This window comes from Buteo buteo, chromosome 24 (genome assembly GCF_964188355.1).
Source record: "Buteo buteo chromosome 24, bButBut1.hap1.1, whole genome shotgun sequence".
Taxonomy (NCBI): Eukaryota; Metazoa; Chordata; class Aves; order Accipitriformes; family Accipitridae; genus Buteo; species Buteo buteo.
In genome coordinates this window covers 7,065,856-7,084,678 of record NC_134194.1, presented here as the reverse complement: position 1 = coordinate 7,084,678, position 18,823 = coordinate 7,065,856, and the positions used below count along the sequence as shown (strand labels likewise).

General features: G+C 55.6%; 2 protein-coding genes across 5 annotated transcripts; both read left to right on the top strand.

Moving 5' to 3' along the window:
• The first annotated feature begins 3,460 nt into the window (after nucleotides 1–3,460).
• Nucleotides 3,461–7,082, top strand: RPS14 (ribosomal protein S14). The gene is made up of 5 exons (XM_075056587.1): nucleotides 3,461–3,680; nucleotides 5,018–5,168; nucleotides 5,486–5,647; nucleotides 6,147–6,223; nucleotides 6,970–7,082. Exons 2-5 carry the CDS (start codon nucleotides 5,020–5,022, stop codon nucleotides 7,035–7,037), a joined length of 456 nt encoding a protein of 151 aa, XP_074912688.1. The 5' UTR covers nucleotides 3,461–3,680; nucleotides 5,018–5,019; the 3' UTR covers nucleotides 7,038–7,082.
• A 5,568-nt stretch (nucleotides 7,083–12,650) lies between these two features.
• Nucleotides 12,651–18,725, top strand: CD74 (CD74 molecule). 4 transcript variants are annotated; one of them, XM_075056584.1, is made up of 9 exons: nucleotides 12,651–12,858; nucleotides 14,320–14,495; nucleotides 14,609–14,697; nucleotides 14,801–14,854; nucleotides 15,089–15,184; nucleotides 15,423–15,513; nucleotides 15,939–16,127; nucleotides 16,480–16,566; nucleotides 16,770–18,725. In XM_075056584.1, exons 1-9 carry the CDS (start codon nucleotides 12,659–12,661, stop codon nucleotides 16,775–16,777), a joined length of 990 nt encoding a protein of 329 aa, XP_074912685.1. In that variant the 5' UTR covers nucleotides 12,651–12,658; the 3' UTR covers nucleotides 16,778–18,725. The 4 variants fall into 4 exon arrangements, with proteins under 4 accessions (XP_074912685.1, XP_074912684.1, XP_074912687.1 ...); XM_075056583.1 differs by having other exon boundaries at nucleotides 16,767–18,725; XM_075056586.1 differs by lacking the exon at nucleotides 15,939–16,127.
• Nucleotides 18,726–18,823: the final 98 nt, after the last annotated feature.

The window sequence follows — 18,823 nt, the reverse complement described above, 5'->3', positions numbered from 1 at the left end:
AATGACCTACTCACTGGAAACAGAAGGCTGCTCAGAAAGGCATTGGTATTTATTAATACCAGCTCTACCATTTTACATGAGTATCAGGTAGCTTTTTTTTTTTGCCTATCTTCTGTTTGCAAACACAAAGGAAACCAGTTCCTTTCCTGCATGCTTCTAACTTCCAGGCTCTTCTTCAGCACATCTGTCGGAAAGAAGTTCAGCGGCTTTCCTCCGCATTGTCTCCAATTTATTAATCAACACTTTCAGCTCCCTACTGAGTTACAGCCAAATTATGGTCCCCTTGAAGTCCGTGGCAGCACTTCCACCGACTTCATTAGGACCAGAAACCAGCTCTTGAAGTCTCTGCCAATTCCTTAAGTGCTTTAACTTCAGCGTTGGAGATTTCTTTTTTAATCTTCTTACGCCTGTTTCTGACACATCATTTTACATGTGTGCATGCACAAACTGCCTTTCTGAAACTAAAAACGGCCTTAAAAGCAAACGGAAAACCTTGCTTTTTTTTTTTTTTTTTTTTTTGTACCTGTGAATGGCTGCATTCGGGGCCCCGAATTTCTCTTTGCCGGGGCTATAGAGGAAAGATGCCATTTTGAGGGGCCTGGAGTTGTCTGAGAGCCCCAACTGCAGACTCTGCTCTGTACCAGGCAGAAAGCAAGGGTTCAGCCTCTGGGGACAGTTTTGTCCTCTTCCAGCTCCAGTCTCTGTTTCAAGGCCACCAGTAAGGCCATTGGTCTGGTGGCTAATGGGAACAAGATGCAGCCACCGAAACAGTGACATTCGAGCACCAAAATTTCCTGCTTGCGGGAAGCCCGGAGCCGGGACCTTTGCAGGTCAGGCCAGTCGCTTCCCACTGACCCCTCTCAGCCAGGACCAGTTTACACCAGGGCCAAAGCCCAGGCAGGAGAAGAGGTCGAGAGCAGTGTTTCCATTTGCTTTGGCTCTCAGGCTCCCTTTTTGTTTAGTCACCGGCTGACTTACGAAATCCGCCTGCAGCGTCACTGTGTCTGTGGGTTTCCCATGGGCTGGAGAGGCTATTACCAAGGAGCATCTGGAATGTTAATTACCCATTAAGGAACTAAATCTGGGGGATTTCTCAAAGCAAATACACATCATCTCTGGCACTGACCCCACCGTGGCCTGAGCATCCTTCCCATCCTTCCCCGCCAGGCTGGAGGATGCAATCCTTGCAGCCCCTGCTGAGTGCCTCCCTTCTTGCTCATCCCAGACTGGGAAGATCCTCAGTGCTGTCCTCAGCAGCTAAGACAGCCTGGACAGTGCTGGCATTTGAGCCCCAGGAACATTTTGCAGGGCAGGCAGTTCCCTTGCAGACATGCCAAGACTGGTGCAGGGCAAAGCAAAAGGAAAGAATTTTTCCTAGGGAGTGGAGAAAGCCCCATCCCGCACAGAGCCTGGAGGGACTGGGAGCAGCCTGCCTCCCGGATGCTTTTGGGCTGAGGGCAGCATTGGATTTTGAACTGCTGGGTTGGCGTTGTTTTTTTTTTTTTAGAAGCTCATCTGGTTATTTCAGCCTGTTACCCCATAAGTGGAGGCTTGCCCGTTTCCTTGCCTCTGGCTTGCATCTGTTCCAGGGGAACATCTGTAGGCTGGTGCAAGCCTCGCGGAGGATCGTCGCAGCCTGCCCTGCATGCGTGGCTCCCTGGGGAGGAACCCACCCTGCCTGGCTCAGGCTGCCTGCGCACCCTTCACTGTCCCCATGGCTCCTTCTCAGACCGGTCACCTGCAGCCACCACCACACACGTGGTCTGACGCAGGCTGACCTCTGCAGTGCTTGACTGCAGCTAGCTCCTTCCTTCCCCCCTTCCTTCAAATCAGGCCACGGCCAGTGTCACTGGAGCCCCCGGCTGGAATTACAGCAGTCCCGCCAATGTATATTTTAAAAGCCTCTCCTTCAATATTTAAACAGGAAGATCCCTGACGCAATGGCAAACTGCTGACAAAGGGAGGAGCGGGCACGAGTGGCCCACAGTGTCGAGGCAAGTGTTACGGTGGCACCCGTGAGCACAGAGAGCTTTCCTGGGGAAGAAGCTCAGCACAGGAGAGTGTAGAGAAGCAGGGAGCCTTACGGACCAAACCTCTTCTCCCTGGTGGCAGCTGAGGGGTTTGCATCCTGGAGGGACCTGGGATGCTTGGCCAGAGAAAGGAAAAGGTACTCTGAAAGACATCAGCCTTGCCGGGCATGTGGATGCTCCCCTAAAAACACGCAGCACCCCAGAACTGCGGAGCTGATGAGCGCGAGAAAGGAGTCAGAAGTTTCCCACGGGCCAGCAGCAAATGCTGTCAGTCGGACAGACGTGCTCGACCCTCCCCACAGATGTGTTCTCAGGCCTTTGGACCATGCAATCTCCCTAGTGGGGCCATTATAAGGAGCCTCCCTCGTACATCTGCTTCTCCTCCGGTCGGACCAGCTCTGAACACAACTCCTGGGTGCAGATCTGAAGGCCTGTCAGCCTTCCCCATGTAGGCACCCATGGGTGGGCTCACAGTCTGTCACTCACAACCCAGTCCTGCCTGGCTCCGAGCTCTCTGCTTCCCCAGAGGACTAAGCGCTGGAGGCAGCTCAGTGCCCGGCACGGGCATCTGGAAGCAGGGCAGGATCAGGCCCAGGAAGTGTATCGCAAGCGCTATGAAATCAGGTTCAATCTGCCTTTTTTCAAAGGTCTTTGACGTTTCCCATCCTTACTCTCCTGAGCGCTTTTTAGATCACTTGGAACCAGAAAATATTCACTGGCTGGACCACCTTAACGTAAAACTTTACAAATTTACACTCTGTTTGCTGTAGAGGTGGAAGAAATCTCCCCCAATAATTGCTGTGGGAGGCAGTCCTTGCACCAGCGCTCGCAGCTGCAAAGTCAACACCACTCACATCAGCCGCCCGAGTTCCCAACAGAGAATTACCTGTACTGAAATCTCTCCCGTTAGCTCCTTAAGAGAAAATACACCAGACTTCCAGATATTAAAACCACCATGTACATCCCCTTAGGGGTAAATTCCCAAACACCTCCTGGCAGTCAGGACTCCCACCTGAGCTCAGGGCAGGGAGAAGCAGCTGCCTGGACCCCCACGACACCTCGCTGTGCTCAGCCGCCCGACGGTGGAGTGAGGGGGAAAGGCCTGTGCCCCAGTCCGGCTCTAGCTGAGCCCAGACAGCACCGACTGCAGCTGCCCGGCCAGGAGGAAGCGGTCAGCGTGCTGGCATTACACCGATTTTCCTCTCGCTGGTTTTTAAACCGATTCGGGCCTGCCTTTCCAGCGCCCTCCCAGCACGGGTCCGTCAAGGGCAGAAATAGGCAACCGCGCACCCGCCGCCATCTTGGGGAGGGACCCTCAGCAAGCGGCCGCCGCCATCTTGGGGGGACCCTGGGGAGGAGGGCGCCGCCATCTTGGGAAGGGACGCGGGGAGGGGGAGGCGGCCGCGCCATCTTGGGGAGGTGGGCCCGGCTTGCCCTCGGGAGCGCCCTTCACGGTTTCGCGGCGGCGGCCGACGTGGCGGGATCGGAATCGGGATCGGGGTAGAATCCCGCCCTGCGATCAGGGAAACGCCGCTTCCCACCGCGGCACTCGGCCGCCTCCCGTCACCACTTCCGGGTGAGCGGCGGTGACCTCCGCCCCCTGACCCTGCCGCTTCCTTTCCAGCGGCGGCCGCCGGAGGAGACGCGCAGGTGAGTGTGGGGCTGCCGCGCATCCGTTGCCATCCGCCCGCCCGCGCCTCGCCGCTGCCTCTCCGCCCGCCGTCCGCCTCCTCGGGCCCGGGGCTCCGCGGGGCAGCGCGGCCGGCGCGGGGGAGGCGCGCCCGGCGGAGCGGAGCGCTAGGCCGCAGGCGAGCCGGGGGCTGGCGTAGCTGGGCACCCGGGGAAGGGCCGGCGCTCACGGCTGGGGGCTGAGGAGGGAGGAGGCAGGGCCGCGGCTCTGTGCTCGGCCGAGTCTGCGGGAGGCAGCTGCGGGCGTCCTCCCGCCCGCTGGCCCCTGAGCGGCCGGGGCTGTGTCCAGTGCGGCTTCAGGTGAGCGCTGAAGAGCAGCGGGCTCGTTGCTCCGAGGTCAGTATCGGCCGTAACAGCGCCCAGGGCTCGGTGTTTGCTCTGTCTGTCCTGTGGGTATCGCTAGGCTTTATGGACCCCAGCTGGGGACGGTAGTGTCCGTGGAGCCTTTCGCTGGCTGTCAGGAAGGGGACGTGGCTGTCAGAGTGGCCATGTAGGCCTTGATTTAACAGTCGGTGCTCAGGGCTGTTTTCTGTGGAGGGGACCGTTGGGCTGAGGCCTGTGGGTGCAAGTACGTTGTGCTTGGGTTGATTTCCTTAATGAAGTCACTAGACTTCTCCAAGGTGCCAGTTGTAGCTGGTATTTGGCAGGAGAGGGCAATAGGGAACCTACTTCCTGTGCTCCGGAGCAGTTGCAGGGGATCCCCAGCCACCTAACCAAGCACTGCTGACTGCCATGTCTGCCACCTTCCATGGCTGGCTGTAGGCTTCAGAGGCAGAAGACTTACTTGGGCTAGTCCCAAGGATGTGGTTAGGAGACCAATAACAAGGAAGAACCCAAGCTAGTATTTGAAAGGTCTGCAGAGTCAGAGCTTTGTGACAGTACCCGGGTCTTTAATAATTGTTTGGCCAGGTATTTTCTTTCCATAAAGTCATATAAACAAGCAAGGAGAAGCTCTTAGCATTGTTGGTTATCAAGGAAAGGGGCTCCCTGTGCTGCAGCAGTGCCTGGGGACAACAGCTGCCATGAAGCATAGCTTAGGTAGCTTCTACTGTGAAGTGCTGCAGGAGAGACCCCACTAAACAGTTGTGGGTGGTGACCTGCCTGCCAGCACCCAGGAAAGCTCGGAATCTTGGGTTTTATAAGAAGTCCACTTGTACCCCAAAATTACTACCTGTGTTTTGCCAACGGTAACTCATTTATCTTGCTTGGTAAAAGGTTGCAGTAGCAGGGAATTTCCTAAAATCCTGTAAGAGAATGCTGAAAAATCCACCATCACTCATACTTTGGTTGTTGTTCAGAAATGGCACCTCGTAAGGGCAAGGAGAAGAAGGAAGAACAGGTCATCAGCTTGGGACCTCAGGTTGCTGAAGGAGAAAACGTGTTCGGCGTCTGCCATATCTTTGCTTCCTTCAATGATACTTTTGTCCATGTGACTGATCTCTCTGGCAAGTGAGTATTGAATGCCAGTCACCTCCTTGCAGTACCTGGCTCCTTTCATTTTGAAAACAGAAATCAAATTTGGCTAGGGGTTCCAACAAAATCCTTGAGCTTCTGTTGAGCTGTAAGATAAGATTGTGTGCATACATGAACATAGGCCAGATGGCTTGGTGTGCTCCTCTGTGATGAATGTTGTGCTCAAGGTACTGGATGGCAGCTTATTCATCCTGTAACACTCAAAATACCTGGTTCTGTCTGTACCCAGAAGCTGGTTTGTGGGAAAGAAAGAGGAAGGGCTTTTTTCTGAATGTCCCCTTTCCCTTTTGTAGGGAAACCATCTGCCGTGTGACTGGTGGCATGAAGGTGAAGGCAGACAGAGATGAGTCTTCTCCCTACGCAGCTATGCTGGCAGCCCAGGATGTTGCCCAGAGGTGCAAGGAACTGGGCATCACTGCCCTGCACATCAAGCTGCGTGCTACCGGTGGAAATAGGTATGTTGGAGGGGCTGGGCTCAGCGTTGCCACAGGATGTGTCTGGTCTCGGATCCGTGCCAGATTGCACCACATCCCTTCTTGGCACTGCCTCAGTTGGTAAGGTAGATGCACCCTGTGAAATTGGCTTTAAACTTGACCTAAAGGATGTCTGTCACTTTGTATGGTGACTGGCTGTTGTCATCTCTCACTGAGAATCTGGAACTCATTCTGAATGGGCATCTTCAGTTGACTGGAGTTAGGGTATGCTCTTATTTAGCTGGTGGTGGATGGGGAGGTGCTGTCAAACTTGGAGATGTGTTAGCTTGGAATGACAGTGAAGTGCCTGTCTGGTGGCTGATTGTGAATGCTTTGGGTCTGGGGACAGGAGGAGGGTGAGTTCTGGTATCTGGATGTTTTGGGCTGGGGAAACTGTGATTTTAACATTATCAGTTGTTTGTGAACTGTGTTCAACTCCTAAATCGCTTAAGGGATTATTGGTTCTGACTGTCTCCTCCAGGACCAAGACTCCTGGACCTGGTGCTCAGTCAGCACTGAGAGCTCTGGCCCGATCTGGAATGAAGATCGGCCGCATTGGTGAGTGATGGAGAAAGTGATAGCTAGATGTGTATGTCATGGTATATCAGCACAGAGCCTTGTTACTTTGGAGAGAAAAAAAAAGAAAAACAAAACAGAAAAACAAAACCATGTTTTTCTTGGCCTCTGTCAGATCGCACTGAAGGTGTGATTTAATTTAAACAGATTCTTAAATTGACAATTCACCAGGAGGTGGCATAAACAGACTTGAGAAACCAAGTTTCTGTCTGCACGATAAACCCCAGCTGCACAGCAGGATGCTGATGCTCCTCTGACATAACAGCGTTTGTGCCAGAGCTGTTGAGTCGCCTAGAAATACCGTGTTGGTCTCGGTTTAAGAGTGTGACTCAGTAATGATGGAATTCCTCCAACTGTTTGAGAGACAGTCCCAAACTTTGTAGGGGAGTCACAAGAAGCAGTGGTGCTGGCTGGTCTGAAAGATACATCAAACACCCTCTGTTTCTTCGGAAATGCTGTGGCTGCTTGGTTTAAGTGGGATGGGAGATGGGGATTTTTGCTTCCTAAGCATTAAATCACTGGGTACCCAGCCCTCAGCGAGTTCACGAATATCTGCACTCCCGTGGAGTGTTTCTTCTGCCTGTGCGTGGCTCCTGTGGTGACTGACTACTGAGGTGCCGCCATGGGATCTTGGGGTGACTGCTGGGGTTGGGTGGCTGTGCCCGGTTGGTTTCTTGGGGTATCTCTGGAAAGTAACTGCGTGGTTTTGGGTTTTCTTCTCCCCGCAGAGGATGTCACCCCCATCCCCTCTGACAGTACTCGCAGAAAGGGTGGTCGCCGTGGACGTCGTCTGTAAACAATGCTGCAGCTTTCGTTATTAAAGCTCTCTTTTAAACCTCTTCTCAGCTGTGTGTTTTCTTACTGAGGTATGCTCAGAAGTTGAGTGGCTTTAGTTTAATTACATCCACCAGTGGCTTATGATTTCAAGCTGGGCTTCTGGTTTGTGTTGGGGTTAGTACTGCTGCAGCAGAGGTGCTTTTGAATTACACGGGAAAAGCTTCTAAAAGCACTGGAATTACAGCTCCCTCAGCTGCTCTGTTTATGTATTTATACTTCCAGAGGTATTTAAGAAAAATGACTCCTCGCTTCTTAATCATGCCCTGCTTCCCGCACTGGTGTTTGCCCTCCACGGAATGTGCTGCCATCACCTGGAATAAGTACCTGTTTCCACCTTTGCCAGTGTTCCTCTTCCTAGCTCTCCAGGCTTTGAAGTCGCTCCTGTTCCTGCTGCTTCCTCGGCTGTAACAAGATATTAGACCAAGATGAGATTCATGGGCATACAATGCTTGAGAAGTGTAGTTTAAGTTAGGTGGGTTCTGTATGCTCGTGGTTAAAATAGCTGTGGCTTCTACAGCTTGAGAGAGAGAGATGAAATTGTTAAAGTTCCTCCTGTGCAGTGGTGATGTCAGCCCTCATACAGTGCAGTGCCTGTTTGTACATGGGTCTGTCTTGCGCTATCCTGCGATAGATAGGTAGGAGTTTATTGCAGTCGGCTACAACTCATAGTGCTTTCTCTTGTTTAGTGGAACTCTTGGCAATGAGCGAGTGAGCTCATCTGGAGCTGGTAAAGTGTTTGCCCAGGAATACTTGCGGTCAGGTTTAAGTGATGGTTATTTATCAGAATGGGTTGAAAAACCTTAGGGTTCTTAGCACAGTTACATGGCAAATAGTAGTCCTATACGTGATGTGGTGTGGCCTGTAAAATGAAGCTGGAAGGTGGTGTTCTGATGTCCTGGGGTCCTGGACAAGGTCTGCCTCCAGATCCTGAGGCTTGAGACCCTCACCGCTTTCACGGGGGCTCTTTGCATCTTAAAACACTTTACGGGGGATTCCTTTACCTGCCTGCTCCTGAGCCTCCCTCCCCTCATGGGAAAGGACGCTTTGGCTGATGGTGGTGTTGGAGGTGCTCTGCTCTCAAAGCAGTCTCTGTTCTGGTAAAGTTACTTAGCCTGGACTGGATCCAGGAGATGTTGCTTCTGTCAAGCTTGGTCTTCAGTTGTCAAGCCCTAGCTCTTGCACAGTACAAGGGGATGAGTTTCACAGAGGAGGAAACCAGGCTGTCTGATCTGAAGCCATGGTGCCTCTCGATCTAAATAGTGAAAACTACTTGGGTGCTTGTGGTTTCAAAGTGAGTCATGATCTCTTGGAGGTGTCCTTGCTGTGGAAAGCTGGGCTCGTGAGCAAGCTAACTACTGCTGGGTTTTCTGCAAACCGTTGCTTAATACATGACTTCCCCTTTCTGTGGAAAAAATCTCTGCCTGGACAGATGTTCCTAAGCCAGCATTTCCCTTGGCGCAGCCATAGTGTTTTATTTGCAATTTTATATGTGGCCATGGAAAACTTTAGAATAAACTTCCCTTACTGTCTTAGAAGTGCACTATTTGCTGTTCAAATCACAGTTTTCCTGTAGTTAAAGTGTTCTTTAAACTCTGTGAAGAGAAGGTGCTGAAAAAATGAAACCAGCGGTGGCTCAGCCAGCATGGAGCTGAACTGAGGAGGGAAAAGGGCAGAGGACTGCAGCAGAGCAGGATGCTGTTTGCAGGAGGTGAAGGTGTGGCATGTTACTAACAGCTCATCAGTTTGTTTTGGTTTTATTTTAAATTTTATTTTATTAATATACTGGTAGATAAAGTGAAACCTGTTGCTGTTCTGGTATGTGTTACTTTGTCCCAGGTGACATTCATGTGGCTACTTCACAGGGTACATTTGGCGAGAGCTCTACAAGGAACATAAAATCCAACGCAGGACCTTTGCAGTGGTACAAATTTACCAGACAGGGCTCATCTCTTTCGGGTGCAGTTTGTGATGTTTTCTGCTCCATTCCGTCTCCCTTCTGCTGCCCACCAAGGCAGAGCACAGCCTGCCTGGTGCAGGAAAGTTTAGCCCTGCAGTGTTTAAGGGCAGATGTGGCAGTGGGAAGGTGTCTGCTCAGTACCGCTCCGAGGGCACGAGAAGGGAAGCGGCTTTTTATCCAGCTGGTGGGTTCTCCCTGTGTAGCAGTGTCGGGCTGATCTCCGGGCAGCACGGACCTGGCTGGCACCCGGTGGCAATGAGCCTTGCGGTGACATTGGTCTCGCTCGGCTGTGGAGAGGAGGTTGCTGAAGCACCAGCTGGGACCTTCGTGTCTAACCTGAGGCAGGAGGAACACAGACCTACTGCCCTGCTTGGTCTGTCCTCCCCTGGGGAGGTTTTCTGGGGCTTGCACAGGTGGCAGGAGCTTTGCCCAGCGCAGGAAGGTGGATTTGCTTTATTAGCCCTTAATCTTTGGGAGCAGGAGTTCTGCTGGGTGTGCAGGGCTGTCAAGGCTGAGCTGCTGTAAGCCCCATGCCACTTGCTGCCCTTGCTGTGCCGTGGGCAGAGTGTTTGTTCCCTGACCTTGCTGTACAATTAATGGCAAAAATAGCTTTTATTTCTTAGCTGATCTGACGTCTTTGAAACAACTTCCCGTGTTGGTGTAAACCCCCCGAGGGAAGAAATGGTGAATGAGGAAGAGAAACCGGAGAGCCAGGCAGGTCGCTACATGGAGCAGACTGCCTGGCACACATCCCAGGTCTGTATGGAGGGAAAGTCTCTCCTGGCTGAGTGGTGTGGATGGGTTTCATGGCTCTTGCCAGTCCCTGCCCCTACCCAGCTGGCCTGTCTTGTGTGATTTGGCGAGGAACCGCGTCACCTGCAAACCCCCTGCAGCTGGGTGATGGCTCCCTGCCTCCGGCTGCATGGGTAGGAGATGTGTGGCTGCCCACCCTGTGTCTCCCTGGCAGGGATGCTCGTCCTACCGAGGGCACGGGGCTTCTCGGGGGCCGCAGTGCATCCCCAGAGATGGGTCTGTGTTTGCTGGGGAGCCCTGTGGCTCGGCCGTTCCCCTTGGGTTTGCCTGGGGCTGATCCTGTGCTGCCGAGGGTGTCTTCTCAGCTGCAGTGAGAAATGTGGGTTTGTTCACCAAATGTCAGTCTGTGCAGGATCTGCGGGCTGTGAGATGAAGACTCGGCTGGTAATGAATGGCTTCACATGAATGCCTGCAGGGTTATTTCCACCTCCCTGCCCGAAATAATTGCTTTGCCGGCTTGGGTCAAGGTTCCCAGAGAACAGGCACGTCTGAGCTGAGTCCTGAAACTGCTCCTTGCTCCAGATGGCTTCTTTTCCCCCCCAAAAGACAGCTGGTTCCCCAGCCTCCTGTCATGGTGCTTGTCAAGTTTTTCATGGGCAGCACAAAATGCACACAAATACGAAGCCTCGGGGGTGACAGGGTGGTGATGAGCCTGTGCTGGGTCTGGGCGCCAGCCTCAGGCTATGGAAGAAAGAGAGGGATAAGGCAGGCTGAAAGCTGCTCTGTAAAAAGGTCTGCATCTTCCCAGGAAAATCAATGTACAGACTTAAAACACGTTAGATGCCACAGCCCTGTGCAGAAAGGCATGGCCGGGGGGGAAAGTACTGAAGAAGTTATTGGAAATGTCTGTGTGCAGAGAGAGGTCTGATTTGGTGCTGACAGTCCCCAGCTGGGCTTGGGGCCGGGGGCTTGGGGGGCTCAGCCTGCCTGGGGGGGGAAAGCAGGGCTCTCCCCCACCCCCCAGTTTATCGCCTGTGTTTGTGGTTTGCAGAGTTGGGCCCAGCTCCATGAAGTCGTGGGGGGGTTTGCTCTCAAGTTCCTGTTCAGCCTTTCCTTAGTTCCCCTTAGGGCTAAGGCTGGTCACGGAATGTGTCTGGAGCGTGGCCCCAGGGTGGGGGGCTTGCTGCAGTGAGCAGCTGAGCACAGGCTGGGGCTGCAAGAAAAACCCATGTCCCCCCAAACCCCCCAGTGCCCGCCGTGGGCTGAGAGCGAGGGGAGAGCTGAAAAATTTATGGAAGGGTTTTATGTGCTTTTTTTCTTCTTCTTTTTTCCCCCCTCTTTTTTTTTTTTCCCCTTGTTTTTTTAAAACACCTCAGATATGGTTTCTAAATGTAGCATCCCCTAAAAAAAGCAGCAGATAAGTTATTTGTCTTCAGAATAGCCTGTGGGGCAAATGCAGGTGGGGGCAGGAGCTGGGGACACCGGTGGCCTGGGGTGAGGCTGATGGACACCCTTGGGCAGAGGGTCTGTGCACCCCTGGGTGCCCCCAGGACTTTCCCAGCTGAGTCGCATGAACCTGGGGATGGGACAGGGGTCCGAGCACCGAGGCCCTTCTCCTGCACGGGGGCTGTGATTTCCCCACCCGGGAAGCTGGAGCATCGTCCCACCAGCGCCCGCTTCTCCTCCAGAAACAGCATCTGCCGGGAGACCCTGCCCCGCTCCTTAGAAATGCTTTTAGGTTATTCCTTAATCCTGCTCTCCCAGTGCGCTGCCAGGGACTGGCTGTGCCATCCCTGCCATCGGGATGGCTCTGGGACTGACCCCGGGAGAAGGGATGGAGTTGGTGAAGAAACCTGCCTGTGCTCACCCCAGTCTTGCCACTTTCTGGCCCTTGGGCCCCGCATGAGGAAGTTTGCCTGGTAACTAGTGATGCCCGGATGGATTGCTTTTCATTTCACGCTCGGAGTTTCACTTTTGGCTGAACCCGGGCCTCGGTTGTGCTGGGTCCTGACACTGGAGTCGGCTCGGTGCTGGGTGCGGCGTGCCCGGCAAGGCCAAGCCCCACGGCACAGCGCTGGCATCGGGGATACGTTACACCTGGGCTGCCCTGGGTCTTTGTGTAAAATCACCTAAAATCAGCATTATGGGGGTGGATGGCTGCTCTCGCCCACTTAGCGCTAGCAGGGCTGTGGGGTGGGCTGGGAACCCATGCTGCCCCACTCCCACTGGTGCTTTGGGGGTCACCCACCTTGAGGAGCTGCTTCTCCTCCTTCGGTTTTGGGGGTTCAGCCCCCCTAAAGCTGCTGCAGGCAGGGCGAGGGGTGTGCTGCAAGAGGGAGAGGTGCTTGAAGACACTTGGTGGTCCTTTAATTGTTACCCCCTCAGCCTGAGAGGTGCTGGCCAAGAACCCCCACCCAGGGGGGGTCCAAAGTGACCCTCGAGGTGGGGTTTGGGCCGAAGTGCAGCTTTTCCTTGGCAGCAAAGGTGAGTGAAGAGGGGTGTACCCTGACAGCATGCCCCCACGGAGGGTCCTGCTTAGCCTTTGGTGTGGGGAGCCCTCCCCACGGCATCCCACCTCGGCATCCCACCTCCTGCCTCCTTCCTCCCCCATTGCCTCCCACCTCCACATCCCACGTACCTGTACCCCATATCCCACCTCCTGCCTCGCCGGGGGTACCAGACCCCCCCCAGGCCCATGGTAGCGGGTATCACCAGGCTGGGTGTCGTGACCTTCCCGTGGCCGTGGGGTGGGAAGCAATGCCCCACGAAGTGTCTGCCGTGCTCATGGCCGGATCCAGCATCATTTCTGGATCGGAGACCTTCTGAACAGAGGTCTGCCTGGCAACAGGTGATGCAGGCACCAGCAGCCAATGGGGCTTTTTTTTTTTTTTGTCCCCCCCCCCCAGGAGGTGGCAGGGCAGGGTGGGGACCTGGGGGGGTATTTCCAGCGACAGCACTGGGGGCTGTTCATTGCCCATCGGTGTGCTGACAGCGAAGCCATGGCCGAGGAGCAGCGGGACCTCATCTCCGACCGCGGCAGCAGCGTGCTCAACACTGGGGACACCCAGAGGTGCCGCTGTTGGGGCCACGGGGATGGGGGCCGTGGGGTCAAGGGGCCACGGGGAGGGCGAAGGGGACACGATGGGGACGTGGGGCAGAGGGGACGTTGCGTGGCGGTTGGGTGGAAGGGGGTAGAGTTGGGCTGAGGGGGCTCAGAGTGACTATGGGGTGGAAGGTGGGGTCACGCTGTGGCTGCGGGGCACTGTGGAACCAAGGGGGCTGTGGGGTGGCTATGGGGTGGAAGGGGCCGGAGCGTGGCTGTGGGGCGGGCAGGGGCACAGGGTGGCCGTGGAGGTTGAGGAGGGGGGGGTCGCTCTATCTCGGGGAAGGATGGGGAGGTGGCATGGCTATGGGGTGGACCGGTTCACAGCGTAGCTATGGGGCAGACGGGGGCATGGCGCGTCTGTGGGGCAGAGGGGCTGGAGTCACGGCTGCGGGCCGCATGGAGGAACAGCGTGGCTGTGGGGCAGGCGGGGCAGAAGTTGGCTATGGGGCAGAAGATGGCTATGGGGCAGAAGATGGCTACGGGGCAGGCAGCGACATGGCACAGACCCAGCTTTGTGGGGCCACTCCCCGCGTCCCCAACCAGCCCCCATCTCCCGACCTCTTTGGGCCCCCCACCAAACCACTTCCAGCCAATCAGAAGCCCGGGAGCTCTGCCATCATCAGTCACCAGGCAGACATCTGTCCAGCCGGTCCCACTCGGGACATGGCCTGCAGCAGCAGTGGCAGCCGGGCAGCACCCACGGGTGTCCCCCCCTCGTCGGGCAGCGGAGGCAGGCGGTGGCTTTCTGGGGCACCACCGCACCCCACCAGTGCCCCGTTCACCCCGGCGGGGCAGGATTTGGCCCCGGGGGGGCCTTGGCAGCGTGGCAGGCGGCCGCCTGGTGCTTGGCTTTGCCTTCCCTTGGCATCCCAGTGCCGTGGCAGCGCTTCGACGCCCACCTGCCCGGCCGGCCTCTGCGCTCGGGGTGCCCCGCACCTTCGCTTTTTGCACGAAATTTTAAAAATTAAGTGCAATCCGGCATCCCGTGGGGTATGTCCTCAGCCCCCCGGGACCAGCAAGGCTTCAGGTGGCTTCATCAGCCCGCAAAAGGCGATGCCCAGAGCGATGCCGTACCCCCAAATCCCCTGGCAGCGCCCTGCCCGCAGCCCCCGTGTGCCCACACGCTCCTCGGGTACCCCTCCAGGGCCTCCCCTCCCCCTCGCCCCCGCAGTGGGTTTCGGTTCCCCCCGTGCGGAGGAGCGACCTTCACGCTGAGATTTCACTTCTGCCCGCCCGCGACAGGGGAATTTGCATTTGTCTGGCTGCAAACCCCCCGGGAGGGGGGGGTGTTTGTGGTGGTGGGGGGGTGGCGGGGGGGTGACGTGGGCTGCAGGAGGTGTTTTGGGGGGTGGTGATGCTGGCAGGGTATGAGGACGTCTCCTGCTGCCGGTGGCTGGGGCTGAGCTCCCTCTCCGTGTCCTGCAGGTCTGCGTGGGGCCGCAAAGCCGCCCTCTCCACGCTTTCCATCTTGGTGGCCCTGCTGATCGCCGGCCAGGCTGTCACTGTCTACTTTGTCTACCAGCAGAGCGGGCAGATCAGCAAGCTGACCAAGACCTCCCAGACCCTGCAGCTGGAGGCACTCCAGAGGAAGCTGCCCACCAGTCAGTAGCCCCATGGGCACCAGCCGGGGTGGTGGTGGCGGCCAGGGAGAGGAGACGGGTCCCTCCCTGGACCACCCAACCCAGCGCCCCTCACGTCGCTCCTTCCTCGGCAGGTGCCAAGCCAGTGAGCAAGATGAGGATGAATCTAGACATGCCTTTAGCCATGAGGGTCCTGCCTCTTGCCCCCTCTGCAGACAAGATGGTAAGAGATGCCCACGGCTGCTTGGCACTGGCTGCTGGCGGCTGCCCTCAGGGCTCGCTGCCAGCCCTTGCGCTCATGCTGTCCCTTTGCCTTTTCTCTTGAGAACATGGCCCCTCCTAGCAACAAAACCGAGGACCAAGTGAAGCACCTGCTGCTGGTAAGGTCCCCCGCTCCCCCACCGATCCCATAGCTGCCCCCTGAGCTGCAGGAGGCGATGGGACCTTCTGCTTCCAGCTTGTTGTCTCTTGGCTTGGTCTGGGGTTTCTTGGGGTGCTCAGAGTTGGTGGGAGCTCGTGGCCTCCTGCAATGTCTGTCTGGCTGATACAAGCAGAGCTTCAACCCCCCCCCTCATTTTTCTTTGCCCTGTCTCACTGTGGTGGTCATTCTGCAGCAAGCAGACCCCAGGAAGATGTTCCCGGAGCTGAAGGACAACCTGATGGACAACCTGAAGAGCCTGAAGAAGACCATGACTGATGCAGACTGGAAGGTCAGTGCTTGCTGCCATCCTACTCTTCCCCTTCTAGGAGCACCCCACTTTGGGGAGGGACTGGGGTGTCCACACCTGGAAAAACAAAGTCCTGCTTGAGCCAGGCTTGGGTTACTCCCACCCCAAGGAAGGTGGTGGTGCTCACGACCTTCCTTGGCCCAAGGTGGAGCTTGTGGCACGGCTCCCCCCATGGTGCACCCCCCTGTGCTGGTTAACACGCTGGTTCCTCTTGTTGCAGTCCTTTGAATCCTGGATGCACAAGTGGCTGCTGTTTGAAATGGCCAAGAACCCCAAGCCGGAGGATCCTAAGGCGATCCCAGCGGAGAAAGGTATCAGGGAAAGGGGCTGCTGAGCTGGGGAGGGTTGGGACTGGCCCTTTGGGAGCAGCCACCGCCTAGGAGGTGCCAGCACGGGGCTTCCCAAAGGCAACTGAACCCTCTGTCCCCTGACCGGTCACGGACCCTTTTGTTCCATGGGGAACCTCTTGGTGGTGACCTTTAGGACATCACAGAGCCACTGCCCGTTGCCTGCAGGGCATTTGGGATGAGCAAATATCTGAAAAGCCAGAGCAGCACACCAAATCCTCAGTCCTTGGCTAGCCCAAGAGCTTTAGAAAGGTCACCAGGATGGGGCTTGTTCACCTTTTAAATTTAATTTAACTGCTTCTGGATTAAAAAGCTCCCGCTGAGGCTGCCAAGCGGCAGAAGGGCCCGAGGGGCTCACGGTGTCTCCCCTTTGTTTTTTATTGCCCTAGTGCAAACTAAGTGCCAGGCGGAGGCCAATTTTGGGGGTGTCCAGCCGGGTCGCTTCCGCCCACAGTGCGATGAGAACGGCGACTACCTGCCCAAGCAGTGCAATGCTGCCACAGGCTACTGCTGGTGCTCCTACAAAAATGGCACCAGGATTGAGGGCACTGCTACTCGGAAAAAGCTGGACTGCCCTGGTAGGTCACCAGGGAGGGGATGGAGGAGAGGAATGAGCAGCGTGCATGGATGCTGCCCCGTTTTGCTTGCAATTAGGGAGGAGAGGAGGGTGCCCAAGCGGTGGAGAGCATCCCTCACCCCCCTCTGATGCCAGCATGTTAAGGCTGGAGGGGACCCTAAAAACCACAGCCCTTCTTGGGTAGCTGCAGCTAGAGCCAAGGCATGCAGTCACAGTTTTCCATGAGCCCCCCCTTGCCCCCAAACCCGCAGCTCCACCCATGGATGCAGGCTCTCCCCCACTGCCCTCAGAGGGGTAGGGACGATGGGGCAGCTCCAGGTATCCATCACCCACGTCCTGCCCTCCCTCTGCAGGGGCTGTTGCGGCTGCCGCCACCACCGTGGACCCAGAGGAGATGATCTTCTCCGGGGTGGACGCGTTCCAGCTGGGTGCAGAGAAAGGTGAGAGTCCAAGCACAGTCGTGGGACTGGGAAGGGGAAAGCCCTGGGGGCTGGGGGAGGTACTGGTCCACCCCCAAGAGCCAGGGCAGCACCGAAGTACCGCTGGGGAGGCGGAGGTTGTGATGGAGACAGAGCAAAAGCAGCCTGGGCTGTGGGACGTCCTGGAGCCATCTTACCGATTCCCTCCACTCTTTCCCCAGCAGGCAAGTAGAAGAGGATGCCAGCGGACGCCTGTCCCGACTTCAGCATCCCAGCTCATGTTTTATTATTTTTGTTCTATTTCATTTCTGCTCTTACATTGCTTTTCCAAGGCGATTAACAATGGGCACCCCTGCCCCTCAAGGCACCGATTGTGACCCTTCCCCTGCTGCAGATGGGGCTGAGCTGCCACCAGGATCAGTGCTAGAGACAAAGTGTTCCCTCAGAGCATGGGTAAAGCAGGCTGGAAAATTATTTCAACTATGTCAGACCCATAAACCCTGTTCCATTTTCCTCATCGGCATCCCTCAGCAGCCACGCAGCAGCAGGTGCAGAGCTCACCCCTGCTGAAGAATGAGCCCTTAATGCTTTCTTACTCTGAACATTAAAAGCAATAAAACAACCTCCACCAGCTTCTTAACTGACCCCCGTAGGTTGAAGCCCTGTTAGATTACTAGAGGGTAGTTTTGTAGATAAGACATTCACCTTCAGCTTTTGCCTTCATGCTCGGTAACAGCCACAGCAGTGGGTAACAGCAGGCAGAGGAGCTGACCCTGGAGTCAGAGGGGCTCTAATTTTTCTGAATATATCTGATAGTTCCTTTATAAATGATCTCACAAGCCAATTATTTCTAATAAACTTTTGAATAAGAAAACCTTGTAAGCAACTCTAGCAGTGCAGTGCTTGCGAACAGTTTACAGCTGTCCTAGGTTAAAAATAAATGAATCTTAAGAAAAAAGGGAACATCTGTGCCCCCACCCAGGATCACATATATTCCTTGCCACATTCCTGGCCCATCACTTGTTCAGTCTTCCCTGCACCCTGGGGTCCCCCTGCGCCTAGCACAGCCCAGGAGGCTGAAGTCACTTTTAAGCGAGTTGCAGCGTGGGGGGAGAGGAGAGCAGTCCCCTGTGCCAGGAGCCATCTCCCTTCTGCACCCGGATTGCGCCGGTGTGAAGGTGGCAGCCGGAGAGCTCTGCCCTCACCAGCAGAACCTGGAGCCAGGCTGCACAGCATGGCAGGGAGGATCATAAGGGGATCTGGTCCCTTTTTTCCTCACGTCCTAAACCTCCGGGCTGCGAGTGAAGCGAGGAAACCAGACACAAGCCCAATACAAGGTGCAGGGTAGCAGCTGCCAGTGAGGCAGCAGGCTGGATCGACACAGGGTGAGGCAAAAACCTGCTCTCAGCACCTGCCCCTACACAGCATTTAGTGATGGGGAAAAAAAAAAACCAAAACCACACAAACCAATACCAGAAGAACACGCAATGCAAAGCTGAGGAGCAACAGCCTCTGCTTGTCCTTGGGGAGCAGGCAGAAAGCAAGTAATTTTTCCCCAGGGGTTGAAGCGGTGCCTGTGAACCTGGGCTCTGCTCTCCTACCTGCAACATCCTCCAGAGACAGCTGAGCCCTGGCCCAGGCTCAGCCCCAGTGCCTGCCCTGCCTCCCTGGGCTGGCCTCGGTCACCTCCCTTCCCTTGAAAGCAGCTTGTACTGGTTTTGGCTGGGGTAGTTAATTTTCTTCATAGTAGCTAGTATGGGGCTGTGTTTTGGATTTATGCTGGAAAGAGCATTATATAATTCAGGGATGTTTTAGTCATTGCTGAGCAGTGCTTACACAGAGCCAAGGCCTTTTCTGCTTCTCACCCCACCCCACCAGCGAGCAGGCTGGGGGGGTACGAGAAGTTGGGAGGGGACACAGCCAGGACAGCTGACCCCAGGGATATTCCAGAGCATACAACATCATGCTCAGCATATAAAGCTGAGGGAGGAAGGAGGAAGGGGGGACATTCAGAGTTAGGGCGTTTGTCTTCCCAAGTAACCGTTACGCGTGATGGAGCCCTGCTTTCCTGGAGATGGCTGAACACCTGCCTGCCAATGGGAAGTAGTGAATTAATTCCTTATTTTGCTTGGCTTGTGCACATGACTTTTGCTTTACCTATTAAACTGTCTTTATCTCAACCCACAAGTTTTCTCACTTTTACCCTTCCGATTCTCTCCCCTATCCCACCAGGGGGGAGTGGGTGAGTGGCTGTGTGGTGTTTAGTTGCTGGCTGGGG